The sequence below is a fragment of the Dermacentor andersoni genome, chromosome 1 (genome assembly GCF_023375885.2).
Source record: "Dermacentor andersoni chromosome 1, qqDerAnde1_hic_scaffold, whole genome shotgun sequence".
Taxonomy (NCBI): Eukaryota; Metazoa; Arthropoda; class Arachnida; order Ixodida; family Ixodidae; genus Dermacentor; species Dermacentor andersoni.
Window position 1 is genome coordinate 200,082,508 of NC_092814.1, and position 19,939 is coordinate 200,102,446.

General features: G+C 41.6%; 1 protein-coding gene across 3 annotated transcripts in view; it reads right to left on the bottom strand.

Annotated features, from left to right (window-relative positions):
• Positions 1 to 4,877: 4,877 nt before the first annotated feature.
• LOC126547003 (inhibitor of nuclear factor kappa-B kinase subunit alpha-like) overlaps positions 4,878 to 19,939 on the bottom strand; it is a 115,104-nt gene continuing 100,042 nt past the window's right edge. For 2 of the 3 annotated variants that reach the window (XM_055062951.2, XM_055062952.2), the window contains exons 18-19: positions 12,033 to 12,184; positions 4,878 to 6,368 (exon numbers count right to left, since the gene is read on the bottom strand). In XM_055062951.2, the coding sequence (XP_054918926.1) occupies positions 6,299 to 6,368; positions 12,033 to 12,184 (222 nt within the window). In that variant the 3' untranslated portion in view covers positions 4,878 to 6,298. The remainder of the gene's footprint in view (positions 6,369 to 12,032; positions 12,185 to 19,939) is intronic. The other variant, XM_055062953.2, reaches the window with a different exon arrangement.

The following is a 19,939-nucleotide window of genomic DNA, read 5'->3' on the forward strand; positions in this document are numbered from 1 at the left end:
TGAACGTTTGACATGGGTGGCAAGTACAGACATACTTTTACACTTGTATTGTTTCTTCCCATGTAAAATGCTGGTTTATCATTCTAAACGTCGTCCAAAATTCAGCATGCCCACCTGATTTGAGGCTGTCATAGTAGAGAGACAAAATTCTTGGTTGGCATGTCTCTGGTACGTAGAACTTCTTGCTCTGCAGTTGTATTTCCTCTACGCCTTCCCAGATATCATTGGCACACAGTTTTTTGCTATCTGGTGGTGGCAAAAGGTGCCTTGACAGTGCATCAGTCTTTGCGAGCTTGTTGCCAGGTCGATGTGCCACTTAAATGTGAATTACCACAATTCTCTGATCCACCTTGCAATTCTGCCTTTGAGTTGCAAGTGATTCACAAGTTGAGTAAAAGCCTGGTTGTCACTAAAAATGTTGAATTGTCAACCTTCAAGTTATGTTCTGAAATACCCGATGGCCATCACCGCTATGAGAACATTCTCTTTCCTATTTATTATAGCATAGTTTTCTTGTTCTGCAAGGGTGCTTGAATAATAACCTGTAGCCTTGAACTGGTGCCCTAGTGACTGTTGCCACGCAGGTGAAGGACTGCTCCCATTTATGTAGAGTGACGTGTCTATGCAGAAGTCAAAAGGCTTCTTAAGCCACAAGACCACTCAGCTCAAAGGTGAATAGTTTCTCTTTCACCTATGCTACCCTCCCCACAGGTACTTTTTCCTTTTTGCTGTGCACTTCTCTAAAAGCCACACGGACACTAGGCGAGTACCATGTGTAGTGTTGGCACCCTTGTTTGAAAATACTATCAACTTCAGTTTATCAGTACTCCATGCTTTTTGGCTACATACTTTTGTTTTTGTCAGTACTCCACGCTTTTTGGCTACATACATACTTGTTTTGCACTGCATGCACAGTGCAAAACAAGTTACATGAGGTGAAATCAGTTAATTGCACATGACAACCAAGTGAGACAACAAGGAAGTGAGGGCATGTGACTACATGGCTGCTCAGTTGCTGGTGTGCCAACTGACAGATGAGAATTGATGCTCTCGTGTATGGACCAAGTGACTGCATTTATCCTGGTGAAGTCGCATTCATGACCCTGTTGGCATCACATGTGAAGAAGGGAGCAGAAAAGCCTGGAGAGGAGCACTCTATTGTTTCTATAACTACCTGAGGTGGTTTCGGAGCCGTTAAACTCCAGGGGTATTAAGACAGTCAGAAGATATGACTTTGTCAAGCTCTTTAGAAGTTTGCTCGTAATCTTCACTCCACGCAAATGGAACACCTATCAAGACAGACGGAAGATAAGACTTTGTCAAGCTCTGTACGATTTTGCTCATAATCTTCTATCCATATGAATGGAGCATGTTTCTTTCTTAGAGATGTCCTTATTGAGTAAGGTATGAAGGCCTTGGAAGTGCTGGGAAAGCAAGGAAAACTCACAAAGAATCCAAGGCTTAGGAGCAAAATTTTCAATAACATTACGAACTTGGCTTTGGTACTTTTTGTGACATCAAAGACTCTGCCTGAAAAGAACACGAACCGCTTGCTCTTCCTTCCATTAACCTTCAAGTTGGCTATGCTTGGTGCATCTGGAGCATGCAATAAATGCTTTTCACATTTGTATTCCTCTGCATTAATATCACCTACTGTATTTATCTTTCCCTGATGCCTATCCTACTACCTGACAGAGCAAGCCAGCTATCTGCTTCATTATACTATTACCTGGCTAACTAAATTTCTTCCTATTACTTTTAACTGGAATATAATCTTTTTGGAGATTCAACTGTGCCAATGAAGACAGTACAGCTGGGCATAATGTAAAGCAACAAATATTTCTCGCAAAGTAAAAACAGAAGACAAGTAGTGACAAAACATCTCGTAAATTGTAATCCATACAAGTTTGGATTACAACCTGTGAAACTGCTTATTTCCTACTAGTAACAACTCACTGGGACCGCTTGTTCTGCTGGCGTTTAGACAGCAGTGTAGATAGACAGGTAGTGGGGAGAATCCCACTAGGCAATTGACTGAATAGCCGTTGGTTACAAACCAGGCAGTGCAATCCAGAAATGCTCCGGTAATGAGAGCAGGGTAGGAAATTTCAGGTCCCAGACTTGGCAAGCATATTTATTTTCCTGTCTTTCATGCTTATAAATGATTTTTATTACCTGCTGTGCAGTCCTTATTAGCTTCCTTTTAAGTTCTTTTATCGTCGAAGTTTCAGCACAATTAGTTTTTACCGACAGAATAATGTTTTACATGCTTTTCTTCTGGTGGATGCAAGCAAGCTAATATTCATGATGTGGGATTGTCTACCAAATAGACTCAAAGTGGTGTTTATTGCAGACTCAATTCTCATTACCCGAGTCCCCGTGTCTAATGGCCTAGGCAAAAGTACTCGTACACTGTTTCAAAAGGCTGGTTACGAATCATAGCTCTTGCTTCCTTGCAAACCCAGCGTAGAACAGGATGGAAAGCTGGGCTACATTGATAGGTTTAATACTGTCAGTGCAATACACTGTGACACAGTACATGAAGAAAAAAAGACAAGTGGCGTATCACAGGGCTTAACGGATGGGCATGAATCAAATGTACTCAAAAGTGCACATGATCTTGATTCAGTGACACATCAGATAAAGAAACACTGGAAAAAAACAATGATTAAGCACCATTAAATCTCATTACATTATAAATTGCTCCAGTAAAATTCAGTTAAGACATGACTTGTATGCGTGTTTGTGTACTAGGTTGCACTTTGTTGTGCTAACAGTATTAATCCTAGCCTTATATTGTCTTGCAAGACATCTCCAGTCTCTCCCCTCTCCCGTACCCTTCTTGCCTCCTACACCCCAAAGCAGTAGGAAAGCGTCCTTTGCGACGGGGCCAGCGAGGCCGAAGACATGTTTTAATCATCTCCAGCATTACTAAACTGGATAACACCATCTGAAAGGTGCAGGTTGTCGAGATGTCCCTTTGATCTTTAACCTGTTTACATCTCAGTCTAGCGCTTTGAATATTTTGCTCCCCACACTTTCAAGCATGCAATACAGAACAGTGAAGAGATTGTCTCATATTACTCTTTACCATAATTTGAACATTTGGAATAGGTCTACAAAAATTTTAAAATAAATAAAAAGGAAGGAAATCAATAAACAACAGGAAGAATAGTTATGTGCTACACACGTTACAAAGTTCGAAGTCTGCACATATGTGCACCCACTGCATGGAGGTTGAAAAATGCCAATGCATGAAGTTGGCCAGCTAGCAGTGTGCCTAATCAACTTCGCAGACAGCTCAGTACTTTTGGCAGAGCACTGACAAACACTGTGATAGTGTGTGTAATTAATTGCTGCAATACCATGGAATGAGCTGATCTGTTGCAACACAGCAAATTTTCTAGTAGCGGGTGCCAAGCTATGACATCGCATTACTACTTAAATTTTGTAATGAAATGCATTAAGGTAGATTATAGATACCACAGCTTCTGACAGCAACCTTTAAAGGGACACTAAAGAGACTGATTTGAGCTGTGTTAGTCAATTACCCTTCCACAATACCAAAAATTGTGCGTGGCTCTGCTATTGCAAACACCAGAGACCAGCAGAGCTGGGCGAAGGCCAGTAAAGTAGTGCCAAACTGCACACTTAGCCTAACTTCGTGTGCACCGTGTTCTTAATATTTAGTTTGCGTTGAAGCGAGAGGCAGCACGAAGGGCAATTTTCTCGCTGCTGCTGCCTTCCTCGCTCACGCCAGTGTTTTGACTGCAAGTGCACACGGTCATCGAGTGAGATATGTTCATATTTGCCTGTGCATGTGTGACATCATGCTAGTTAATTTAGTTTGTAAACAAATGTTTACAAGTTTATACGGCCGATAAAACTACTATTCTTACTTCATATAGCTGTCTAATCATTTGCTATCGAATCAATATTTCATTTCTCGTGTGAAACTGCGACATTTTCTTGATGCTGGCATCTGACAAAAGGTGCCGAGGGCTACATAGGAGCAGAGACAAGGACATGCGAGAAATCACCCCTTTTTCATTTCCTAGAAAATATGGAAGGGTGTGCATGCATGTGTCCAATGGCCACAGTCTATGGGCCACCAGGCTTCATGCAACTTCACCACTTGCATTGCACAAGGTGGAAGAAAAGTGGGGTTATAAAAGCTGTGGGAGAGAGAAAGCAATTTATTACGCAAGACTGTTAAGTCCCTTGCCGCACGCATTAATGACAGATCAGGAATGTTTTCTTGCGTTTTTTTAGTGTTTAAAAAGTGTTTAGTGCTCCTTTAACATGGTCAACAAGAAAGCTGGTGTTCACAATCCAGTTTTCTGGATTTGGTTCTTATTGTATTCTGGTTTCTCACTGTAGAAAACTGCTGTTTCCCTTCACTAGCAGCAGTTTTCAATGAATGAATGAAGAGTAGTTGGCTGGTTCGCTGACTTAGCTAGCTGCCTTGGGGTAAAGCAGGGCAGGGCAGGGCAGGGCAAAGCTGCACTGGTCCTCTGCAAACTGCACTGACAGATGCAGTTTTCCACCTCAAAGCAACACTTGGGCTGTGAGAGATGTACGAGAGCAGAAAGTTCTGGGTTCATTTTGACGACCTGGGGTGCACTGAAATTTTAGTACGGAAGTGTTTCAGCATTCTAAACCCACTGGAATGTGATTGCTGTGGCCAGGGACCCTACCTGCAATCTTGCACTCGATAGTAGAATGCAACAGCTGCTGAGCCACTGTGGCAGATAAGTGCGAAGTTTTAGCATGTGTGGCATCACGAGATTCTACTCCAGTGTTATGCTAGTTGTAAACATGCATTAATGGCAAGAGTGAGATATCAATCACCTGGATAGGTTAGTCCAAATGAACACTTATGTTGGCAAGCGCATTTTATTGGTGCAATACATCACAACAATGTCCTGCACAGAGCACTGGAACAGCAACAACAACAGCATAGTGTATACAAAGAAGGCAAATTGTGAGGGCATTTTATGTGCAATTATTCAGCCATTAACATTATTGTACATGTTCCAAAAGAAAATGTTTACATATTTAAAAAGATGCATGTGTAGAATAAGTAATAATGGCAATACAACTATACACAAAATGAGGAACTTCCAGGATTGGACAAAAATCTGGACAGATGGCAAAAGTCACAATGAAAAGACTTGTAAACTAGGTGAACAGTTTGAACTAGCATTCTAGCCATACACATTCTTCTGACTGCATATGCTTGGAACTTGTTATTGAACTGAAATACTGTTCTGCATGAAATGATGTCCAGTGCACATAACACATGTAGCAATCATTGTGTTGCAAAAGATGCCTAAAAGTGGGTACAATATCGACACTCCTTCTTGCTCATAAGAAAAGCTCGTAACCTGGCTTCTTTACTTGGAACTAAGCTCCCTGACTTGTGTGCACACTCAACATTAAAGATATGCATAGCAACAATAAGATTTACTGCATAGCAAGCAAAGCAGCCTTCAGGCATCCAAGTTGAATGTATAAGCCTTGTCTACTGATGCATACTGCCAATCAAGCATGGACCACCTCCCTCCCCCTCTTAAACACAACTGCTAGTAAGAGTACTACATCAGGGATATCCATGCAGTAGGGTAGACAGGACTTAAGAGGGCATACGTAGGTATATGATACCCATCTATTTTTGTAATGCCTGAAAACTAGTCGTGACCCTTGAGTGCAGTGTAAACAAACTGCAACAGAGTATAAACTGCATGATGCAAGTGCGAAGTAAAAGCGAAAGACTGGCTCGATTAGACCGGCATTCACAAAAGCAAGTCTGGCCCCCCAACCTCCCAACACTAAATTCATACTAAAATACACCGTCAAAATCAGCCGAGTTTCTTGTACTCATCAAGCCATTTCGTGGACTATACACTTCGATGTCAGGCAGTGATATTGCAGCTAGGAAAATGCTATGGAGAAGCGGTATAACATACAGTGCCCATATGTGTTGTGCGTACAACACTTACTACATGACAAAATCAAGCCAATCTAGGATTAACATCGGACTACCTGAGAATGGTAAGGAAATAAGCCATTCTTTTTCTTAACTGTACCCTGCATGGCAGGTATTGAGATGGCGGCTTCTCTGTAAATAGTGGAAGCCAGCCTCAGGTCCAGGGAAGTGCTCTGCTCATTAGTGTGACAAGTAGTCTGGCAGATCATGACACTTTGGATAACAGTACTTTCAAAGGGAAGCCACGCTGAACAAAGACAAGGCAGATGGAATTCTAAGCACACATGACCAGATGAGGGCTTTTCTAGTTTATTTAGTGGTCATTTTCTTCAACAGCTCACTGCACTCTTTCTCCAGCTTGGCAATGTTTGCATCGACCCTGCAGTGAAAAGAGAATTACAAAATGCATTTTCAGCCATGCTGATCATAAGAATTTAGCATGAAAAGTAGATTTAATGCTGAAGCGTGCTTTAACATTAAAGGGGGTACCTGGTTCTTGGAGACAAAAATATACTAAAAAACCTATTTTGCATTTGTTATTTTTGTAATCTACATATCATGATGCACTGAGTAAAAAAAACAACAAAAAAAACCACAACCAACCTAAGCTAGCTTAAGATGACAGGTTGTTGATGGGGAGGAAAAAAAGAAAAAAGTTTTTATCTTACAAGATGCTCAGTTTTGCCCATGAAAGCATTGAAAATGACCCATTTGCCATTCACCATTCTAAAATCATTTATCATAGCCACACCATATTGGTCTTGTTTGAAATAGCACCTTTTCCAGCTTGCTTTACTGCCAAATTTTTTGCACTCGGGAGAATAAAATGTTTTTCTCACATTGCGATATGTTTTTTTTTTCTTTAGTTTTCTAAAATAACTATTTTTGGTCATCAGCAATGTTCCAAGAGGTGTAGTTACTCTCCTAATCATCCGATTTTAATACCTTTTTTATCTGATAGCTAGGCTTCCAAGGAGTGGAGTAAGCCTATAATGCCATGTTACTGTGCCCTGAAACATTTTGTAAGTTTTACAAATTATGAAAGAAAAAGAATTCATATACCAAATTTCAACTTCGAAATTTTGTAAGGTTGGATTGAATAGGATGTAGAAACATGAAACGCTTATTGCACTCCTTGAGTATTCAAGCATATATTCATGCAAACTTTAACTTGCTTACTGTAAAACATTTTTTGGTAATCACCTTAAAAATCTGGAACAGAAACAATTGTATAATATTTTCTTCATTATGTAGAGAAAAGCTAGCTGCATACTTACAACTAGCACATTAAATTATCTATTACCTGTAAATTTCATTCTTCCAGTAGCAATTGCACAAAAACTCTTAAGCGCATGAAGAATAAAAAAAAGTGGCTGCACAAGTGCACCAGGCGCTCAAGAACGCCTTTATCGTGGAGTGAATACAAAGCCTACCTAAAGTCACATTGCATTGCCCTACGCACAGCAAAGGGTAAGTACTTTTCTAACGACCATCCACAATTACTCAAAAACAATCCATCAAAGTTTTGGAAAACAATAAGCCCTAGTGAAGAGAGTAACCGCATTCTTTTACACGATGATAACGCAATAGCTCTTTCTGAGAGTGAGTGTGCAACGGTTTTCAATTCCCTTTTCACATCCGTGATCACAAGTGAGGATAGCTCAAATGTTCCCTTTGTACCTGATTTCGATTGCGATTAAAAGGCACTGATAAACATCACGGTCAAGGGCATTACTTTGCTAATAAACAACCTTAAAGTGTCGTCTTCTTCTGGCATTGACGGAATAAATTCTATGATATTAAATAATACCACTTCTGTTTCAAGCGTCATCCTGGTTCATATATTCAGGCAGTCCTTAATGTCTGGTATGCCGACTGGAAGATAGCAAAAGTTATACCAATTTACAAAAATGGAAGTAAAAACTTGAGTGAAAATTACAGGCCCATCTCGCTTACCTGCATTTGCTGCAAAATGCTCGAACATGTCATCGCTCCGCATATTTATAACTATCTCGAATCTAACAGTTTCTGTAATCAACACTGTTTTAGAAAAGGCTTTTCGTGCGAGACACAGCTACTCGAATTTACAACAGATGCCCACCTTAACATGAATCACTACTTATAGACTGACTGCTTATTCCTTGACTTTTCCAAAGCATTTGATTGTGTTGCACATTGCCGCCTTATATCGAAATTATTTGCGTTAAAATTAGACTCTTGTACATTGTCATGGCTACGTAACTTTCTATCTAATTGAGAGCAATTTACCTCTGTTAATGACTTCTATTCCCCTAAATCTAACGTTACTTCTGGTCTGCCACAAGGAGGCGTCCTTGGGCCTCTGTTGTTTCTAATCTATATAAATGATCTGCCTAACAACATATCGTCTTGCATACGAATATTCGCCAATGATTGTGTAATCTATTGTCCAGTAACCAAAAGTGATGATCATATAGCGCTCCAAGAAGACCTAGAGATAGTGAACCAGTGGTGTGCTACATGGCTCATGACACTAAACATGTCAAAATGTAAAACAATGTCTTTCACCCGTAAATCTGTTAATTTGCAGTTTATCTACCACATTAACAATAGTATTATATTCCAAACTGCACAATATAAGTATCTTGGCACACACTTTACATCTAACCTATCATGGTCCAAGTACATTACGTGTGTCTCTGCCAATGCATCCAAATCATTAGGTTTTTTTGCACCGGAGCTTGCACAGTGTTCCATGTGCCTTGCGTAAAATGGCTTACTTAACGTTTGTGCGACCCCAGCTTGAGTACGTGTCTCCCATTTGGTCGCCACAGCAGCAATACCTAATTGGAGCACTGGAAATCATTCAGAATAGGGCAAGTTGTTTCATCACTCATAATTACAGCACCCAGTCTAGCATAACGCAGATCAAAGCCGAACTATCGTTGCAGTTGTTGAGTACTCGCCGTGACATTGCATTGCTATCATTATTCCATAAATTCATTCACTTTGACGAATTATCCCTACCATGTTTGAAACACCACGTCTTCAAATTGCGTAGATTGCACAATGATTTCAGCTATGTCCGCATATATGGAACGACACAAGCATTTAATGACACAAGCCTTCCGGATAGCATTGCTTCGCTCAGAAATCATGATGCCTCTTGCAGTAATTTGGTCAAACATTTTTCTCCACACTGTGCGTAGGGTTGAGTTAGTACATGGGTACTTATCAATCACATTACATTTACATTTTCAATGCATTGGCAAGCGTTATGCCATGTGTTTGTTTCTAGTTTTCTTTTTAACATTACACAGTGCATCACGTCTCAACGTAAAGTATCTTGCTGCTTTTATGCAATACTTCTTGCTGTTTTTACGCAATGCTTATCCGTTCATTCTTTTTCTTTCTTTCTTCTTTGTTTTTGACATCTTTCTGTACATATGTAAATTTCATTGTTTTGTGCCAATATTTGAATACATTTATGCATCGATATCTTTTTACCGATTGTATCTTGCGATAAACTGTGCCATATGCCCCCCTCACGCTATGCTTCTTCGTAGGCCTGTGAGGTCTTTCTAAATAATAATAATAAAAAAATTTCATGAAAGCTTTGCTCGAGGCCCAGGTACCCCCTTAAATGTACTTTTATTGATCAAATAAAATAGTTCAAGCTTCTAGAGATATTTACCATGCAATTACATAGTGTTATACACCATTCAGATCCAATATGGAGATGAAATAAAAAGAAAAGCAGTTATAACATAAAGAAGGACCAGAAAAAGAAGCACACAAAAATCTGGCAGTCAGCCTAAGAATAGAGTGACACTGCCTAATACAGATAATGCCACATGTGGCGAGCTTGTCAGACAAAAGTTACAATTAAACAACTGCCATGATAACATAGCTTATTGGTTTCAGTAGCAATGCTCATAAATTCCATATTGTACATGCAATGACAATGAGCTATCTGAAGCCTTGCACTACTACCACAACGACAAGCCTGCAGCACAAATGTCTACAATTGAACTAATCAATGTTGTACTATTTATAGAAATGTTCATTAAATAACAGTGGGTGTCAGTGGGTGTCATTGGCTTTCATACACTCAATTTAATCCAACATGCAATTGCCTGTATAAAGAGAAAGCCACAAAGGCTTAAAAGCAATGCAGTAAGCTCCCTTCAAGATGAGCATAAAATGATCTTGGAAATCAATTTACCTTATCAGAAGTTCACTAAATTGTTTATCAGACAATTCAGTGTAACATAGTCTTAAATCAAGTCAACTATACTGAAAACTAACAACTGGAGTTACATGAGAGATAGCCAGTCAGCACCAGCAATCCCTTTAAATTCCTATCAGCAGTGGTTTATAAGGACTTAAAGAATTGTGTATGGTGAGTGGCACGATGAGCAAACACTCATGCTATCAGGTGTTTATGGGAAGTTCGCTGTTCATATTGAAATACTGCAATAGAGTAAAATAAAAAGACACAATGAAGGCGAAAAAAACAAAACAAAAGAAAACAAATCTGAAGCTTTTCTGTTCCATTAGCAGACCTGCATAATTGTGACTCCACAGCTAGTACAACCACCTGTTTTGGCCCCCGAAAGTGACCAACTGAAAAACTTGCCAAAAGCTTACAATGCAGTCTCCAATACATTACCCAGTACACAGAGCCTTTATTCATTGTTTGGCATGTCTGTAGTAGCACCCTCTCTCCCTCCTCATTCCCAGCACTGCATCTCAAGAAAGTAGCATTTACTGTAGTAGTCAAAATCAGATGCAGGAAGACTATGTTCAGCTGTGCTCTACATTTGTGCTTGCAGCCATTAGTAAGTATAGAACCTAATAGAGGCTCTCTCCTGACAGTGAAAGCGTAGTCTTCATTCCTCTCTGAAGCACACCAAGACAGTTGAGAAAACAAGTGACTGGAGGCATTAACACACTGTTGCTCAACGCTTAAGTGGCAGAGAATGTGTGCATAGCTGACCATGCACCATGGCAAAGTATAGTAGGGTTCTGTTGTATTTTTCTGGAAATCTCCTGTGACAACTGGGGTGCCTTCATTCACGAACGCAAGATACTATACAGCTGAAACTCGATTTAACGATGTGATGACCATGCTCAAATTATTTCGGTAAATTGGGAAGTTAGGAAAATCGAGTAAGGAATATTTCTGTTCTTCGATATCCAAAATTGTAACGCAGCGACACCCAAAAGGTACCGCGGCACTGTATTTGCCGCTAACCCATGCCTGCACATGTAAAAAGTCTGCGAGGACGGCCCAACTACCGCTGCCCCTAGCGTCATCTGGTATGTAAGAAATGCTAGCGACTGTCGAATCCGTTGTTCCGTGCATGGGAATGGCATGCAGCCTCGTCAAAATAAAGTCAGGGCCGTGACTAGGGTGCCTAGATGTTTTAACTTGATAGCGTTAGAGTGCAAGCTCAAAGAAAAACCCGTCTAGGTCAAAATTAGAAAGAAATCACAGCTTTCTTTTGACTCATTTATTTCTGGAAAAACTTCATTAAATCGAGTTTAATGCAAGCTAGTTTCATTAATTCAGGTTGATGAGAACATTGAACCTCACGGGTACTTGCCGGGCAATAGAAATTTCTTCATTAGATCGGGAACTTCGTAAAATTGGGTTTTGTTAATAGAGTTTCAACTGTATTATGTCACCATTCGAGTCACCATTGGGGTCAGGTGCGTGCATGCTGACCAGTCAAGCTTGAATTATCTGGCGAGGGCTAATTTAACAGTCGAAACAGCTGGCCTTCAACAATGTGACATATGGTATGCTTGAGTGAGGAGAATCAAGGGAAATAAGAAGCTTCATATTTAGTAACAACAATATGAAGCCTTCATTGTCTGTGGTCTTTATATGGATACACTAGTATACACAATTATCAACACACTAGTATATTCTAGTAGCAACACATCAAAACAGATTGCTCCTTTACTTATGCCCTTAGAACAAAGAGGACCTTGCTGGAGCAAATTCTCACTGCTTTTATACCGTTTAGTTGTAAAGAAAAATGTTGAGATGACTTACAATTCGAACACAGTCTCAGCTTCAATGCACTGTGCTCTGCTCTCTTTTAACTGTTCATCCATCTGCTGACATAAAGCATTCCAGGAAGCACAGTCACCAGCAGAAGGTGGGATTTGGTCCTGAACAGAAGGCACAACTGGCTGTACACGTGTCTGAAAATCAATAGTATGAAATTTCAGAATGTGTATCACAAAAGGTAAGAGGGTGTCGTTTTGAAAATGCCAATGAGGTCCTTTTAAAATTCTTTTGATTTTTCCAGCTTCTTGTGTAGCATCAATTAATTAGAAAGACTTAATTAGTTGGATGTTCCACTAAAGCACACTTGCATGCATGCAGGCAAACAAACAAACAAACAAACAAACAAACAAACAAACAAACAAACAAACAAACAAACCAATACATACTGTAAACACCAACAAGTTTTGGCATTTCTCTGGCAAGTTCAGGATATTTCCTCCAGCAACCATGGGGAGAAAGCTGTGTTTGTGTATTAACGAATCAATGCAACGCTGGGATGATAGCATGTTTAAGGCAGACTGTGCTTTTAGTAATGATACGCTGGTGTTATAAAAATACGATGAACGAATGAACCTTGCTGCCATATTCTGAATTCTTTTGAGTGAATTGATAAGGGAAGTTTGACATGATACGTATTTATGCTTCGGATGTACGAGTGTCTTTAATGCTAGTAGTTTAACATCATGCAGTGCATGACGCAGATGGCGTTTTAGGAATCCCAATGTTTGGTTAGCAGAGGTGGTAATGCGCGCGTTACATGAGCAGACCAGTTTAAGTCACTTGAAAGGGTGAAGCCGAGGTATATAAATGTGTCCACTTTTTCTAAGGTAGTATTAGTAATACTATACGGTGAGTATAAGGGCTGATGGCAGCGAGTGAAGCACATTACTTTACATTCATTGGGGTTAAGGGTCATTAATCAGTCGTTGCACCAGTCTTGCACTTTGTTAACGTCATTTTGTAAATACTGTGGTCAGAGTTGTTAGTAATTATGCGATAGATCACACAATCTTCAGCAAATATACGGATTTGAGAGGAAAGATGAAAAGGAAGGTCGTTAATATAAATAAGAAAAAGTATGGGGCCTAGAATGCTACCTTGTGGGACGCCAGATGTTACAGGGAGGGGTGCGAAGTGTAATTATTGACATGCACTGACTGTGATTGGTTAGTGAGAAATTCAGTAATCAAATTTAAGATGTCGGGGTGCAGGTTCAGCTCGTAGAGCTTAAGTAATAGGCATTGGTGGGGTAACTTGTCGAATTCTTTAGCATAATCCAGAAAAATAGCATTGATTTGGGTGTTACCATCGAGGTTAATGTGCAAGTCATGGACGAACATAGCAAGTTGCGTTTCACATGACAGACCCTAAGGAAGCCATGTTGGGATGGGTGAAAGAACTTGTTAGTGTAACGAAAGCGCATGATTTGGGTGCAAATGACATGCTCCATTACCTTGCAGGGTCAGCTAATTAGGGAAATCGGTCGGTAGTTAGGAGCAGAGTTTTTATTACCCGATTTGTAGATTGGAACGACCTGTCCTTTCTTCCAGGCGACAGGGATGCTACAGGAGGAGAAGGACTGAGGGAAGATTAATCTGAAGTATGCTGTGCATATGTGCTTAGTATTTTTTAACAGTTTAGGGTTGATGCCATCCACCCTTTATGACGATGAGAGTTTTAGCTTTTCAATTCAGGCAGGCCACGGACAAGTTTCTCATAAAATGGAGTGCCTTCTCATTTTACATTTGAGCCACCATATTTTAATGCGAAGCATTACACATATAGGAAGCTCTTCGCAAGGTCACGCAATGTCATTTTCAATATTTGGTTCCACTAAAAAATCTATTTTCAGCTCACAAATCTAGCAAAACAATGTTACAGCCTTAAACTATACCTAATAATGTCTATAATACTAAAACGTCATGAGGATATATGCAGTAACTAATGAAATTTAAAATAACTCAATTTCTTGGTTTTGTGAGGAGTGTGAAGTGGTAAGCCCAAGTGTACAAAAGAAACCTGTCGCACAGCTTCGATTTCATGGTCACATGATTTCAGATTCAAGAGAAATTACGCAACATTTTAACACACGTTTATAGCGTGTTCTCACGAGCTATCATGTATCCATCCATGGTTTCTGCTTCAACATAGTGTCATGCGGTAGTGACGGTGAAGAAAGCAGTAAAACTGAATCGCGAAACTAATGTTTTATTGGGCGAACCTGTGCTTTCAAAAACAGGCTACACTCAAAGCACAACGATAGCGGAGAACACAGTCGGCGATCGCCGAAAATCTCATCTGCCGGTCAGGCAAGTTAGCTTTTATACATAAGTCATCGAAGGTTCCAGAGTAATTGGTGGTACCCGGGCGTCTTCCAGAAAGTTCTACACAATTCGCGGCACACATGCAATCAGATTACACAAGCTTCGGTGATAACAGAACCATCGATAAGATTTGAGAAACTTGTGATACATGCGGGCATGTCCCGCACTGAGCGATAACATTTCTTAGACGGTGAAAAGTGCTCACCCGTAAGAGATACGCAAGTCCACGTGTCAATACCCCCCTCTCAAAAAACATCATCCCGATGCTACAAACATAACAAGGAGCAGAACAGAAAAGGACACTTAATAAACAAAAGTAACAAAACAACAACAACAAAAAAAGTCCAAAGTAACACAGTAAAAAAAAAACCAAAGCTTATGCAAAGTCCCAAAGTTTGCTAGTGCTGGTAGAATGGCTTAAGTCACACAACATGGACTATTTCAGGTCATGAGCAGCGCCGCTGTTCCAGCGAAATGCCATCTGACATGACCTCATAGTCGAGTGTGCCAATGCATCGGGTGGTCTTGTAGGGTCCGAAATAGCGGCGTAAAAGCTTCTCACCGAGTTCTCATCGGCACATCGGGGTCCAAACTGAAACACAGTCGCCGGGCTGGTACTCGACGTAACGTCGTCGAAGGTTGTAGTGTTGGCTGTCAGTCCTCCCCTGGTTCTTGATCCGCAGGTGGGCGAGCTGTCGGGTTTCTTCGGCGCACTGGAGATGGGCGGCAACGTCAAAGTTCTCTTGGTCAGTGACGTGTGGCAACATGGCATCGAGGGTCGTCGTAGGGTTCTTGCCGTAAACCAGCTTGAACAGCGTGATGTCTTGTTTCTTGCACCACCGTGTTGTAAGCGAAGGTTACATACAGCAGGACTGCATCCCACGTCTTGTGCTTGACGTCAACGTACATTGTTAGCATGTTGGCGAGGGTCTTGTTCAGGCACTCCGTAAGACCATTTGTCTGTGGGTGGTACGCAGTTGTCCTTCTGTGGCTTGTCTGGTTGTATTGCAGAATGGCTTGGGTGAGCTCTGCTGTAAAGGCCGTTCCTCTGTCGGCAATGAGGACTTCTGGGCACCATGTCGCAGCAGAATGTTTTCGACAAAGAATTTTGCCACTTCGGCTGCGCTACCTTTTAGCAGAGCTTTAGCTTCAGTGAAGCAGGTCAGGTAGTCCGTCGCCACAACAATCCCAACAAATCCATCCTGATCTGCTGAAATGGTCGGCAAGGAGGTTCGATCGGTTGTAGTAATCCCGCTGGCCTTGTCGATGGTGTCTTGCGTTGCTGACAGTCTCGGCATGTCTTGATGTAATGACCCATGTCGGCAGTCAGGCGTGGCCACTAATACCTTTTTTGTATTGATAGCATCCGGAAGAATCGAGGTGCCCAGCGGTCGGATTGTCATGTAGGGCGTGCAGTAGTTCTGGAAAGTGTTGAGGGAACAACAAGGTAGTTGACATGGACTGATGAGAAGGTCTTCTTGTTGAGTAGGTTGTTTTGAAATGAAAACGAACACAATCCTCACTTAAATGCTTTAGAGACAACATCAGTGTTCCCTTCCAAATACTCGACGAGGCCTTTTATCTGCGGGTCTGCTCGTTGCTGTTCACCAAAGTCTTCCGTGCTTATTATTCCAAGGAAGGGATTGTCATGCTCATCATCTTTCGGCGGAGGGTCGATTGGGGCGCGCGATAGGCAGTCGGCATCAGAGCGTTTTCATCCGGACTTGTAGATTACAGTGATGTCATATTCTTGCAGTCCGAGGCTCCATCACACCAGGCATCCTGAAGGGTCCTTTAAGTTCGCTAGCAAACACAACACGTGATGGTCGCTGACAACTTTGAATATAGGTGAGGGAAGAATTTTGTTGTAGCCCAAACGATGGCAAGGCATTCCTTTTCGGTCGTAGAATTATTGCCTTTCGCTCTTGATAGCGACGGGCTAGTGAAAGCTATCGTTCAAGTTCGTCTTTCCTCTGGACTAGGACACCAAGGCCTAGGCTACCGGCGTCTGTGTGGATTTCTGTATCGGCGTCCTCGTTGAAGTGCGCAAGTACTGGTGGCGACTGCATGCGTCGTTTGAGTTCTTGAAATGCATCGGCCTGCAGTGCTTCCCACTAGAACGCGACATTAGATTTAGTTAGATGTGTCAGCGGCTCAACGATGCATGAAAAGTCCTTAACAAAGCGCCTGTAGTAGGCACATATGCCAAGGAATCTACGAAGTGCCTTCTTGTCGATAGGCTGCAGGAACTTTGCGATGGCAGCTGTCCTCTGTGGGTGGGGGCGGACTCCAGACTTGTTGATGACGTGGCCTAGGAACAGAATCTTATCGTAAGTGAAGCAGCACTTTTCTGGCTTCAGAGTGAGCCCTGATGACTTGATGCCCTCTAGTACTGTCGCAAGCCACCTAAGGTGATCGTCGAAATTCCCGGCGAAGGTGGTGACGCCATCTAAGTAGACAAGACAGGTCTGCCACTTCAACCCTGCTAACACCGTATCCATCACGCAATGGAACGTTGCCGGTACCGAGCACAGACCGAATGGCATGACCTTGAACTTGTAGAGGCCGTCTGGCGTGATGAAGGCGTTTTATTCTCGATCCCTCTGGTCGACTTCCATTTGCCAGTAGCCAGTCTTGAGAGCCATTGAAGAGAAGTATTTTGCGTTGCAGAGCCGATCCAATGCATCGTCTATCTGCGGGAGGGGGGTATACATCGTTCTTCGTGATCTTGTTCAGTCGGCGGTGATCGACACAGAAACAGAAGGTTCTGTTCTTTTTCTTCACCAAGACCACAGAATATGCCCAAGGGCTTTTCGACAGCTGGATGATACCATTGAACAGCATTTCGTTGACTTGTTGCCTTATAGCTTCATGTTCTTGTGTTGAAACTCAGTAAGGGCTCTGGCGGAGTGGTCAAGCGCACTCTTAGGTTATTATGCGATGCTTCTTTGCAATTGGTGTTCGTTGGATCCTTGATGACGTCGAAAACCAGTTGTTGTATTGTTGGAGAAGACTTCTGAGCTGTTGCTGCTTACTCAGGGGGAGACTTAGATTTATGTTGAAGTCTGGTTCGGAAACTGTGGCCTTCGGGGTAGATGCGGCAGAATACAAGAGGACAAACGCATTGCTGGTTTCCACAATTTCCTTGAGGGATGCTATCGTCGTGTCCTTGTTGACGTGCTTGAACTCCTGGCTGAAGTTGGTCAGCATCACCTTTGGGTTTCCTCCATGCAGTCGAGCGATCCCTCTTGCGACGTAGATTTCACGATTGAGCAGTAGGCGCTGATCGCCCTTGATGACGCATTCCACGTCTGCGGGTGTTTCGGTGCCAACGGAAATGACAATGCTGGAGCGAGGTGGGATGTTCACTTGATCTTCTAGCACACTCAAGGCGTGGTGACTACGAAGGTTCTCTGACGGTATCGCTTGATCTTCAGATAGCATTATCAACTTCGACTTTAGGTCGATGATTGCACTGTGTTGGTTCAAGAAGTTAATGCCGAGAAGGACATCTCGTGAACACTGTTGGAGGATAACGAAGGTAGCAGGGTAATTACAGTCATGAACGGTAATTCTTGCTGTGCAGATTCCAGTCGGTGTTATTAGGTGTTCTCCAGCTGTCCGAATTTAGGGGCCTTCCCATGCAGTCTTAACTTTCTTCAACTGGGTGGCGATCGGTCCACTCATGACGGAGTAGTCGGCTCCCGTGTCTATTAAAGTGGTGACTGTGTGGCCATCGAGAAGCATGTCGAGGTCAGTGGTGAATTTCTTGCTATATTATTCCGTACGTTGCGAGCAACTGGAAAATTACCAGATGACTGCAAGACAGCCCGAATCGTTCCTGTATTTAACAACGGAGACCGCCTTGTACAAATTAGCGCCCTGTTTCTATAATATCGTCTTGTAAATTAACTGAACATTTCATCACTCAACAAATTAACTAGTTTCTCAAGAAAAACTCAACTTTAACACGTCACCACCATGGTTTCAGAAAAGGATGCTCAATGGTAAGCCAGCTAATCATGCTAATTCACTCATTAGTTTCTTCTCTTGACATTGACATGATTCTTCTAGATTTTAGCATAGCATTCGACCATGTACCTTATGATCCACTCATAACAAGATTTCAAAATTCCATGCTTCCGCGTATTATTATACACTGGATTACTGATTACTTTAGCAATCGTAAACAGTATGTTGCGATTGACGGCCGACAGTCGGACTGTCTACCGATGACATCGGGAGTACCGCAAGGTAGTATACTCTGACCATTACTTTTCCTTTTGTACATTAATGATCTTGAAAATGCAGTTGACTCAAACATGAACATCAAACTATCTGCCGATGATTGTGTTTTGTACAAAGATATAACTTCCCATAACAATCAATTTAAACAACATTTCAGAGTGGTGCGACATGTGGGGAATGCTTCTAAATAAGGAAAAAACGTGTTATTTTATGAATTGCACATAGGAAAAGAAAACCCATAATGCACATTTATAAGCTAGGTTCGTCAGATTTACAAGAGGTGACTAACTACAAATACTTGGGAGTCACCATTACTAACAATCTATCAAGGAACATTTATATTGACAACATATGTGCATCAGCCTTTTCTTAACACTGTCTACTCCGACCCAAATTAAGAAATGCTCCGGCTAGTGTAAAACTTTACTACACATCCTTCAGTTGGCCAATATTTGAGTATGCATGTATTACAGAGAAAAGCCATTCAATTTATTTTCCCTAAATTTTTGCAGTGGGATTTTCCCACGGAACTTATGGTAACAAATGGTATACAATTACTAGCTTTATGAAGAAAGAAATTGCACGTTGACTTTCTTTCAGCACTTATTAGTAATACGTAGCTGGCTTGCCTGCGAGATGTTCATAACTAGAAGCACGCTCAGCAGCATTCAAATGGACATTGGACCACCCCCAATAACAAGTTAATTATTGAACCATCAATATATATTAAACCGTTAACAAATAGACACACCCGGCACCACCAACCTCACACTTTAACCCCACATTTTGCACATACTGAGGTGGTCAATTATTCATTTTTGCAACGAACTATTAATGATTGGAACTTGATGCCATCCCCAATTGTACCTACAATTGATTGACATGTGCCACTTTTTTGTTGTGTCTATTCAAATGCTTTGGTACACATCCTGCTTGCACTTGTGCAAGATCCGCAGTACTGTATAAATAAAAAATAAATAAAAACAAGCTAACTTAGGAGTTCAAAATAGCTAATACGTATTGTCATGTGGTGGTGACGTTGAAGAACACAGTAGCAATACTGTGAAAGACAAAACTAACTTTTATTGGGTGAACTTGTGCCCACAAAAACAGGCTACACTTATAGCACAACGATAGCGGCGAACACGGTCGGCGATCGTCGAAAATCTGATCAGCGGGTCAAGCGCGTCGGCTTTTGTAGAGCAGTCGTCGAATGTTCCAGAATAATCGTTCGGACCCGCGTGCCTTCCACAAAGTTCTACACCATTCGCGTCAGCCGATGAAATCAGATAACACAAGGTTCGGCGACAACAGACA